General features: G+C 39.9%; 1 protein-coding gene across 3 annotated transcripts in view; it reads left to right on the forward strand.

Moving 5' to 3' along the window:
- Positions 1-11670, forward strand: part of LOC109034228 (organic cation transporter protein) — a 93817-nt gene that overhangs the window by 49121 nt on the left and 33026 nt on the right. For all 3 annotated transcript variants that reach the window (XM_072295880.1, XM_072295879.1, XM_072295881.1), the window contains exons 6-9: positions 1366-1523; positions 4120-4288; positions 9942-10217; positions 10964-11178. In XM_072295880.1, coding sequence (XP_072151981.1) covers positions 1366-1523; positions 4120-4288; positions 9942-10217; positions 10964-11178 — 818 coding nt within the window. The remainder of the gene's footprint in view (positions 1-1365; positions 1524-4119; positions 4289-9941; positions 10218-10963; positions 11179-11670) is intronic.

The following is an 11670-nucleotide window of genomic DNA, read 5'->3' on the forward strand; positions in this document are numbered from 1 at the left end:
GGTTTATCTACCCAATTTTACGGTATCATAGAAGTAGGTATATAAACAATGTATGGACCCGCATTGAATCCGGCGTTCCAAATTTTTTCGCGACCTTCACGATTTTCACCAAAACAAATGTAAAGCAGAGTCAACGTTTGACCGACGCATTTGTCACGCCGATCGATTCCTCGCACACTTCTCTGAATCAGTGATGAACTCTATAAAGTTGCGCCAAAGTTGTTCGTAGTTAGAATATCCTATCTACTAATATCCTATAATATCCTATATCCTATCTCTAATATCTAGTTAGCCCTCGGAGGGAGGGCCTTTTGAACCAAAATAATCAACCATCCCTCTCCCTTTTTTTCAGATTTCTGAAATATAATTAGGAGTAATTGGATTACATTTTTCAAGAAGGAACCAAGAGTATTCCAATGTTGCTAGGATTGTGCAACTTACATTTTTGGCAATAAAATTACTGAAATCATGCAAAAAATTAAATTTAAAAAGATAATTTTCGTCTTTAATTGATAGTTTACCGGGAGTAAAGATGAAAATTGTTCAGATGATCAGTTGGATTGCATTTTGCAAGAAGGAACCAAGAGCATTTCAATGCTGCTAGGATTGTGCAACTTACATTGTTCGCTATATATTCACTAAAATGATGCAAAAAATCAAATTTAAAAACATAATTTTCAACTTGAATTTATAGTTTATCGAGAATAAGAATAAAACTTGTATAGATGATCAGTTTATATTTGCAAGGTAAAGAAAGTTGCACAATCTTAGAGACATTGGAATGCTCCTGCTGGTCCCTTTTTGCAAAATACAATCCAGTTTTTTTCTTTTCAAGTTTGAAAATATTGCACAATTTTAGCGACATTGGAATGCTCTTGGATCCTTTTCGCAAAATGCAATCCTATTGCACGACTCCTTTGTGTATGTCCACCTAGGGAGCTTCATTTGCTGGAATAGCAAATGGAATAAAAAAATTCTTGATTTTATTGCTTGCTTTATTTAACTATCAATAAGTGTTTGCTGACGTGTTTTAAGTTTGATTAAATATCGCGTTTGACCCAGTAGATATTGGAGATGCGAGCAGTTGAGGCCTGTCCTTTTGTTCATAACTCTGAATAAAGTAAAAGAAAACAGAAAAAAGCTGGTTGATAGATTTTTTTACAGAAGATTCTGTTTAAAAAAGGAGGGAAAAAATCAAATTGAAAGTTGTATGTTTTTCAATTGAATGGGATCACTTTCCTGATGTTTTTTTGTCGTACCTAAAAGCATATACACGCATAGACACGCACCATGCACGCGCCTATGAATATTCGCAGGTCAAAAAATGCTAAAATTTCACCAGCCTACGTCGTTGCTTGATTTCAGATACGGGCGGAAGAAAATATTTTACATATCAGCCATTGGTCAGCTGGCAGCTGGAGTTTCCGTGGCCTTTGTGAAGAATTACGTGACATTCGTGACGCTGACGTATATTTACGGTATATTTGGATCCTCCGGTGCTTTCATTACCGGCTACGTTCTTGGTAAGTACCGCGCATGCTCATTTGTCCATAGGAATGCCTCTAGAGGATCTCTGTTCATGTGTATACTCCTTTTTTCTAGTCTAGTTCGTCTAAATGTTAGTATCGCAATTAGTATACGAATCTATCCGCCCAGCAAGAAATTTCCGCCGCTAAGGAAACAAGACTTATAGGCTGATTTGAGCGAGACGTCACAAGGTGAAATATTGTTGACAATATACATATAGCAACCCTGAGAGGTTTTCAGTTGGAGTCGAGATTCCCGGTATTGGCTGCTGAAATTTGGAAAACTGATGAAATATACCCGGCACGATGCACCGAGCTTCTGGAAGTGTAATTTACAGAAATTAATAACAGATATATTAATTAACAGAATTTAATAACAGCAGTGTAGCAATTTTAAAAAAATGTTTTTCAATATAATTTCTATTTTTTATTTTAGATATATATTTATATTTTTTTAGATTTATATTTTTTATTTCTATTTTTTTTTTATTTTTTATTTTTTATTTTTTATTTTATCGGCCCGTGAGTAAATACTTCAAACATTAATAATTATCAGTTTGAGAAGTGGAAATTTTAAGTGAATAAGAGTGAAACATTTGTTTTGAAGTATCGAAGTTTTATGAGTTAAAATATTTCTCAGAATAATTGCTTCGAGGCATCGCAAACAATTTTTCCATCTCATGCTTACGGAGCATGAGGACATTTTGTAAAAGCCTCGTATACTGAAGGAGGAGCAAAGAAAAATAAGTCTGAAATGTATTCGGCGGAAATTATCTGTTCGGCGGACAGTTCCTTATCGTTGTCCATTTATAATTGCATGTCAAGTACCTCATGGAAAAAGACATCGACAAACATACAAAGATAGTGGTGGAGAACCGTCGAATAATAATCCAAAGGAAGGTAGCCTAAACTCTTCCAATTTTTTTCTCATTCTTTGTAGGAGAAAATCTAACAAGTGATCTAAAGGAATCTAAAAAAAATCTTGTAAGTAATATTTTCAACTGATCATAAGTCTAGACCTGAAAGGTCCTTATCGTTACCTCTCATTCGAAGACGTCTCAAAGACGTGTGTAATTTTTTTATTGCCGATGAGACTCTCAAAAATTGATTCTAAGAATTTTCAGGGGTTCATGATACGTTTTGAATAACTGCACATGGAGAAAGAAAAATTCCAAAGGAATTATCACGTTTTGGGGCCTTCGAAAAACAATTTTTTGTGTAACGTCGATAGGATAAATATATATAAAAATCTTATCGAAGAATAGAAGAAAAAAATTTGTGTCCAACTTTTTTTTTTAAAATCGAGTAATTTTCTTTTTATTCGTATGTTTTATCACGGAATTTGATGTTCCATTACATCATTGATTCGTATATTTTCCCTCATTTTCTGCCCGCACCTTACGCTACGGGTCATTACAGATACGAGGCTGGAATGGACGAAGACCGCATCAGCATAGAAAAGTCCATCACCAAACTCGGTCAAATTATCTATACAGAGATAGCACTGAATACATTAGCAGCTTCGTCATGAATGTGGACTAAAAACTACCATCGTTACACCCGGAGTCCCCGCACAGTGTTGCATTCCTGCTGCTATGGACCTCATTTATGCTAAAAAGAACTATGAACAAATTAATTGAATCAAAAGGATCTGCAAACCGCGCAAATCCCATGCCTTTTGATTCTTCTGATTCATTCATTTGTATGTAGCTCCTTCTAGTACAAGTCCAGTGTTTAGCCCTTTATCTCTGCATGGAGAGCTTTGACTTTAGTAGTGGTCTCCGCTAGCGATTTTTCAAATTTGGTAACAATGTTTTTCCTCCATTTAAATGTAGGTAAAACAATTAATTCTAAGTGAAGCAGGCTAGAATTGGTATTTATTATGGATTTGAATAGAGGAAAAATACTGTTGTCAATTTGAAAGAATTGTCACTAACGATCTCTTCGAAAGAGCCTGGCGGCCGTCCATCACGAACTCAACTTTGAGCAATTTTCTTTTGCTAGAAAGTTGATTTTACAAAAATTAAGGCACCATCGTGCTGATCGCAAAATGTTGCACAAGAATTGATTGTTTACTTGTTTAAAAGTCAAAGAGATGGGAAATTCCAGGACTTCGGATATACTGTTGGAAATCTCAGAGTGAAGTCCGGAATGAATTTTACTCGGAGACAAATAATACAATCCAGACCGCGCAAAAGGCTCTCTAGATGAGGCGATAAGTAGACAATCCTAACTGCGTGTGCCAGTGAAGCACCGAAAAATTCCAGGAATAAGCTGCCTTTCAAGTGGACCACATTTTGCATTAAGGAACCATTATTTCTAGCTCAGTGGCTCATCCATAAATGCTTTTCCATCATGGAAAAGCATTGCGAGTATAGGACGGAACGAGCATCGTGTTCCGCAACACCCGCCAATCCAAGCCCACCTCTCCCTTCTTCCCCTGTGGCGCTCAGTTCCGTTTGATAGAAATACGTCCATGTATACGAAGTTGCAGCAGTACAAGTGAAGGCGCGCAGCTGTTTTATCTCGCCCACTTAGAAAGAGTCAAGCCTTATGCGCGGTCTAGATTGTATTGTATGTCTATGGTTTTCAGCGATGGAAATAATAGGAGCCTCCAAGCGGACGTTCTACGGGATTGGCATGCAAATATTCTTCGCATCGGGGATTTGCCTGGTCGCCTTCTGGGGCTGGCTCATCAAAGACCGTGTCTGGCTCCAGCTCGTCTACGGCCTCCACTCCGTCCTCCTCATCGGCCATTGGTGGTAAGTTCCGCAGCCGATCTCTTCATTCCTAGAGTACCTAGATAGGAAGAGTATGGACAACTCTATAATCCCGGATATCCACCAGGCATTCACCGACGCCTCCGCCACACGGAGAAAAAAATCTCGTGCGTGGGACCCGAAGTTTAGGTCATATGGATCTCTGAAGTTTTCGGATTGAGCATCTGAGCACTTTAGGTCTAGCTGCCGAGGTTCGGATCACACATCTGAAACTTCATTTCTTACATCTGAAGTACTTCAGATGTGAGAAACGAAGTTTTTCGGATGTGAGAACCGAAGTTTTTTGGATGTGAAAACCGAAGCACTTCAGATGTAAGAACTGAAGTTTCAGATGTGTGATCCAAACTTCAGCAGCTGGACCTAAAGTGTTCAGATGCTCAATTCGAAAACTTCAGAGATCCATATGACCTAAACTTCGCGTCTCACGCACGAAGTTTTTTTCTCCGTGCAGTAAGGTCAGGGCCCTAAAGGGCTATGATTTCAAATCACTTGTTGTTATTACCTCTAGATTCACGTCTTCACTACAGTCAAGGATCGCTGAAATACGAATCTATACGATTTATTACATTTGCGATCAGTTTTGACCCGGAGGGTCTTCTTAGATCTTGTTCCAGGCCAATTTTTGAAACGACGAAATTTCACTTATGATCGCTGTACATCGCAGCCATTTGAATTTTGAGGTTTCAATTACAGTAGAAAACCTTTGGTTACTATAGGAAATCTGTCCTCGGAAACCAAGGAAAATAGGGTATAGTTCCAGAAAAGATATCAAGAGTTATAGACACCATGATTTACTTTGCCTCTTGGCTCAGGACAAAAATGCTAGCTAATAAGTTCCAGAAGGAAACTATTAATGGGCACTATACAGTTGCTCAAGGATCAAAGTGGTTTAGAAAGCTGATTAGCAGTCATTGTCACCACTAAACTCTCCTCCTCTTATCCGTACTAAACACTTTTTAGGGGCAACATGAATGGATTGTTACCTACATGCGTAGGTAACAAAAGATAATATCACAACTTGTAAATACCAGTATTTATTACTTCATTTGTTTAAAAATCATGTTACCCTCTTGTTTACGTAAACATCAATCACAGTTGCATCATTAACGTGTGTTGCTTGCCGTAGAACCTCGTCTTAATGAAAAGATAATGTGCATGGATATGATTGTGTTGATAGATCATCAATTGTACATTACGAAGTGGATTCTCTATTTATTCAATAATTGTGTAAAAAAAGTCCTCATTAGATAGTCTCATATAAATAGGTACCCATTTTTTCCGAAGAAAAACTCCCCTCGCGGATTGACCCCTTCTGCTTTGAGATGTTGTTAGCTTGCATGTCTTGGTTCATGGATGATGCATGATCTTCAATCAATTATAATTTTGCTCAAGTTAATGCAATGATCACCCAAGGAGCACGGTGCAACGAAAATATTGCAATAACTTTGCAATTCAAGATTTATTTCGTGTCCAAGAGATAATGGGCGTTGAGGGGATGATTGTGCACGATATCATGACCAAGCAATTGGTATGGTATGGGCATGTGCAGAGAATGGCTGATACCAGGTTGCCGAAGAAGGTGTTGGAGTGGGTCCCCCCAGGTAGGCGACGGAGAGGGCGTCCAGCCAAACGGTGGGTAGAGGGCATCCATGAAGAGATGGAGAGATGCCAGCTTCCGGAGGATCTCTACCATGACAGATTCCTGTGGAGAATAGGAGTCGCAGAGCGCCCAAGTGCGCCGTAAAAGCGGCTCATACATACATACTTTGCAATTCAATGCAATAAAATTGCAATACCCTGGTAAAAATTGGCAGTAGAAGCTGTGTTCCAAAATACCATAGACCTACAGCCGGCTGTAAGATTTCCAATAGTTTCTATAGCCGACAACACAATTTCTTATAGCCTTTTATAGCCGATAGCGATTAAGCAACAGCCCGGCGATAAAGTGTATGCTAAACGCTACTAATTACGGATGCTAGGACATAGTGAGTTTTTGGACTACCGCTCTCTTTTTTGGCCGTAGTATCTTGATTTATTTTGCGAGTAAAGCTCCGTACTTTTGAAGGATGCCTGACATCCCTAATATGTTGGAGCGCCTTCAATTTCGTATGATACTGTGCAATACCCCTGGTGTGAAATAGTTGCTTCAAGCGCCGTGGTGCGCCGCGGCGCGGCGCGGCGGCCGGGCAGCCAGCGCGGAACGCGCATTGGCGCCTACAAACCTAACAGGGATACTTCACGCATTGCGCAATGCGTGAAGTATCCCTGTTAGGTTTGTAGGCGCCAGTGCGCCGCTGCTCCGCTTTGTGTTAGGCTCTAATATTTAATCTCGTGGAGTCGGCGTTTTTCAACTCATGACTTTGAAATGTTTGCACACTCTGTATGGATTATTCTCATTTTAATTGATGAAAAAAAATATGTAGTAAAGGAAAATATAATGTGCGTTTTGTAAATATTAAGGGATTCCGTACAAACTTAAGGATTTACAAAGCTCACGAATTTCTACACAATTTCTTATAGCCTTTTATAGCCGATGGCGAAAAAGCAACAGCCAGGCGATAAAGTGTAAAGCCCGGCGATAGGAACTATAGCCCGGCTGTATAATTTTTTATCACTTCGTGTAGCCCGGCCGTATGATTTTTTCCACTTTCTACAGCCATCTATACGAGGGCTGTCCCAAAAGAAACCGGACTTTTGTCATAGAAGGCGAACCGAGCGTCGTAATGAAGTTTTCTTGGGATTGTTTGAAAGCTGATAAGCTACTGGAGATGCTTGTTTTTACAGAATGCAAAAATTCGTCTTGGTAAGGAAACTACACGCTTTGGAATAAAGGAAAGTCAAACTCGAGTTGCGATTTTTGTCTTTATTTCAAGAAAAATTTGGATACAACTTAAGAAAAAACCCAGGTTTTAAGTTAAAAACTTCGTTGCTCTCTCATTCAAATGCTTAAAAATGAGGAAATTAACATTTTAAGCAGCTTACCAAGTCATCACCTATCCCCTTCAAAATACTCGCCAGCTTTTTCGATGCATTTTTGCCACCGTTTCTTCAATTGGAAGAAACACTGTTGGAAATCCTCAGGTTTGAATGATCGCAATTCCTTCAAGGTGTTCTCTTGAATTTCCGGAATGATTTGAAAACGTCGACCTTTCAAGGAAGATTTAAGTCGTGGAAATAAGAAAAAATCACACGGAGCCAGGTCAGGTGAATAAGGGGGATGAGGGAGGACACTCGTGGCATTCTTTGCTCAAAATTCGCGAATTTGGAGGGATGCATGGGCAGGTGCATTATCGTGATGCAGAAACGAGGAATTGGCTCCGTGTGATTTTTTCTTATTTCCACGACTTAAATCTACCTTGAAAGGTCGACGTTTTCAAATCATTCCGGAAATTCAAGAGAACACCTTGAAGGAATTGCGATCATTCAAACCTGAGGATTTCCAACAGTGTTTCTTCCAATTGAAGAAACGGTGGCAAAAATGCATCGAAAAAGCTGGCGAGTATTTTGAAGGGGATAGGTGATGACTTGGTAAGCTGCTTAAAATGTTAATTTCCTCATTTTTAAGCATTTGAATGAGAGAGCAACGAAGTTTTTAACTTAAAACCTGGGTTTTTTCTTAAGTTGTATCCAAATTTTTCTTGAAATAAAGACAAAAATCGCAACTCGAGTTTGACTTTCCTTTATTCCAAAGCGTGTAGTTTCCTTACCAAGACAAATTTTTGCATTCTGTAAAAACAAGCATCTCCAGTAGCTTATCAGCTTTCAAACAAGCCCAAGAAAACTTCATTACGACGCTCGGTTCGCCTTCTATGACAAAAGTCCGGTTTCTTTTGGGACAGCCCTCGCATGATTTTCTATCGCCTTCTTCAGTCGGCTATAAGAACTCCTGTGGTATTTTGAAACGCAGCTCCTATCGCCAATTTTTACCACGGTAATTTTGCAATTTTCCAACATGAAAGATCAGATAAAAAATGAGTGAAATTTTCAATTCAAAATTCTCAAAACTCCCCTGGTAAAAATGCAATTTCCCCGGAAAAATCTGGCAATATTGAAATGTCGTTACGTCCTCTCGTGAGAGAAACGAAGTATCGCCATCGTTGCAACTCAACAGACACCCCGAAGTTACGTGCCAATGGATGAAGAGATCAGGCGTAGTTACCGTACATTAAAACAAACATCATTCGAACATTCATTGAAAAGAAATAGTGAAACATCTCGTTGTCAGTGACAGTTTCCAAGTGAATGGATCAGTGATTGAAGCGACGCAATGAATCGAGAAGAAAAAATCAGTGCTTCAAGATAAATACACGACATAGTTTGTCTACGTGCTCAAGTGTATCACACTCTTATGAGTCTAGGCAAATGAAAAACTAAGAGTGTCACTTATTATTCAAAATTTAATAACCACTCGAGGAGACAGTCCGAGATTGAAGTCCGTAGTATCATATCGTAAGAGCCATCGGAGAGATCTTGTAGGATTTTTTTACTAAACCCTCATTCAATATTTTCATAAGTATACACTTAACAACTTAAACTGCTATGGAAAGTACAGTCGTCGTGATTGACCTATTAAATCAAACATCTCCATCACACTCGGAAAAATTTCATCATGACTGGTAAACTTTTGCCTGTCTTAACTATAAAAGTTTACATTGAGAGATAATTTAAGTCGCTATTTTGGCGGAAGAAGTATGCTCCTCAACGGAAGGAGAAACTGCCGGAAAAACAGTTTTCTCGGTTTGATGCATCCAATTGTTTTAGATTCAGGTAACCACCACCCTGGTAAAAATTGGCGACAGGAGCTGCGTTTCAAAACACCATAGGAGTTCTTATAGCCGACTGAAGAAGGCGATAGAAAATCATATAGCTGGCTGTAGAAAGTGGAAAAAATCATACGGCCGGGCTACACGAAGCGATAAAAAATCATACAGCCTGGTTACAGTTCCTATCGCCGGGCTTTACACTTTATCGCCTGGCAGTTGCTTTTTCGCCATCGGCTATAAAAGGCTACCAGAAATTGTGTAGAAATTCGTGTGCTTTGTAAATCCTTAAGTTTGTACGGAATCACCTTAATATTTACAAAACGCACATTATATTTTCCTTTCCTGCATACTCGTTTTCATCAATTAAAATGAGATTAATCCATACAGAGTATGCAAACATTTCAAAGTCATGAGTTGAAAAACGCTGACTTCACGAGATTAAATATTAGAGCCTAACACAAAGCGGAGCGGCGGTGCACTGGCGCCTACAAACCTAACAGGGATACTTCACGCATTGCGCAACGCCTGAAGTATCCCCGTTAGGTTTGTAGGCGCCAATGCGCGTTTCGCGCTGGCTGCCCGCGCGCTCAGTTCCTTTTGATTTAATGTCAAATCCCGCTTTTCCATTTTCTCAAAAGGAGCTATATCCACTTATACATCATTCCTTATCCAGCTCACCACGAGCACACCCCATCTTTCCACTTGCACAACGTTCCATTCAGCATAAATACGTCCATTTGGCAATTCTTCTGAAACGAATTTGGCAATCCTTTCTGCTGAACGCGTTCCAAATCTGACTCCACGCTTTTGTTTATAAAACTTTTGAAATATTTAAAAAATATTGTATTGTGATTGGATTTCTTTTGGGGCAGGTTGATCGACGAGTCGCCGCGATGGCTGTGGGCGAACGGACGACGGGAGGAGGCGGTGGAGATCGTGGAGCGGGCGATGCGGGTCAACGACCCGGGGGCCTCCATGGACACGGGGCGCTTCCTGAAGGGCCTCAAGGGGAAGGAGAAGAACGAGAAGGAGCGGGAGGCCAACGGAGACCACGAGGACCTCCACGAGCCGAGGCCCAACCTCGGCATCCTGGACCTCTTCAAGACGCCCCAGCTCAGGATGCGATCGCTCATCGTCTGCCTCAACTGGTAAGCTCCAACTTTCGAGAATTTGCACGTTTTTAGAATTTTGTTTATGAATGGGAGCCGCTGAGCGACTTGAGTATCCTCGGTTTTTAGATTAAACAATAGCTGGAGGAAAAAAGTTAAAAGTTAAAAGTTAATACTTATCTGTTCCCGTTGCATATTTTTTTGTCTTGTCCTGTTTAAAAAAGAACTTAAAATGGAGATGTTGCATGTGTGAGGAATTTGCGATTTGACTGATGATTTTTATGTAAAAGTTCGTGAGAAACACGATGGTGCCACTGGTTTTCTCTGAAATCATCTTCAAAGCTCAAAAAAGCTCTCAAAGTGAGGCCACAATGAAGGGGATATCCCACCCTACCCTGAGAGCCCACCTCTACATGAAGACAAACTCTCCATGCAAAGATAGGGAGCAAATACATCGACAGGGCTGCCACTTTATTTGGGGACTCCAAAACTGAAAACACGGCAACCCTGCTAATGTATTTGCTCCCTATCTTTGCATGAAGAGTTTATCTTAATGTAGAAGTGGACTCTCAGGGTAGGGTAGGATATCCCCTCCATTTTGGCCTCAACTTGAGAGTTTTTTTTGAGCTTGAGAGTTGATTTCAGAGAAAACCAGTGGCATCATCGTGTTTCTCGCGAACTTTTACATAAGAATCAACAGTCAAATCACAAATTCCTCACACATGCAAAACATCTTCATTGCGAAATTAGCCATGGCTGATAATACTGATGATGTTTGATGGCAGGTTTGCGGCCAGCTTAGGTTACTACGGTCTATCTCTAGGCGCTAGTCGGATGGAAGGCAATCCTTACGCAACGTTGTTCTTCATGGCCTTTATAGAGGCGCCATGCTACTTCATCGTCATGGCCTATATGGACAGGACGGGACGACGTAGTATGAATTCCACGTTCCTCCTTGTTGGCGCCGTCTCTCTTCTCGCTGCTACGCTCATCCCCAAAAGTAAGTCCTTTTTCATGTTCAAAATTGTTTTGTGTTGTTTCTTGACTTAAGGATCACAGGATCCTCACAGGGGTGTTGCTTACAGGATACGCAATGCTCTGGGGAGGGAGGGTCTGAACCTGCGTCAAGTGTACGTAAAGGGGGGGGGGGTCCATTAAGGCTCCGTTATTTAACGCTTGACGCTGTATTTTACTTTCTCGTTTTTGTTTTTTTTTTACTTGTGTTTAAGAAGGTTTTCTACTTAGTTTTTGCTTCTCCATTTGACTATATTCAATATTTTTTTGCATTGCTTTTTGCATTTTCTCTCAAGTTTCAGCATTTTCCTTTAATCTTCAAATACTCAGGAAAAATTTGGACCATTTATTTTGCCTTTATTTTCCTCTATAATTTTTATTTCCATTCATTTGTTCTCGAATACGAAAGAAAACACTGAAATTTATCGGAGATTTTTTTTTTACTTTTGGGGGAGTAAGGAGTCAAGAAGAACGTTAT

This window comes from Bemisia tabaci, chromosome 2 (assembly GCF_918797505.1).
Source record: "Bemisia tabaci chromosome 2, PGI_BMITA_v3".
Taxonomy (NCBI): domain Eukaryota; kingdom Metazoa; phylum Arthropoda; class Insecta; order Hemiptera; family Aleyrodidae; genus Bemisia; species Bemisia tabaci.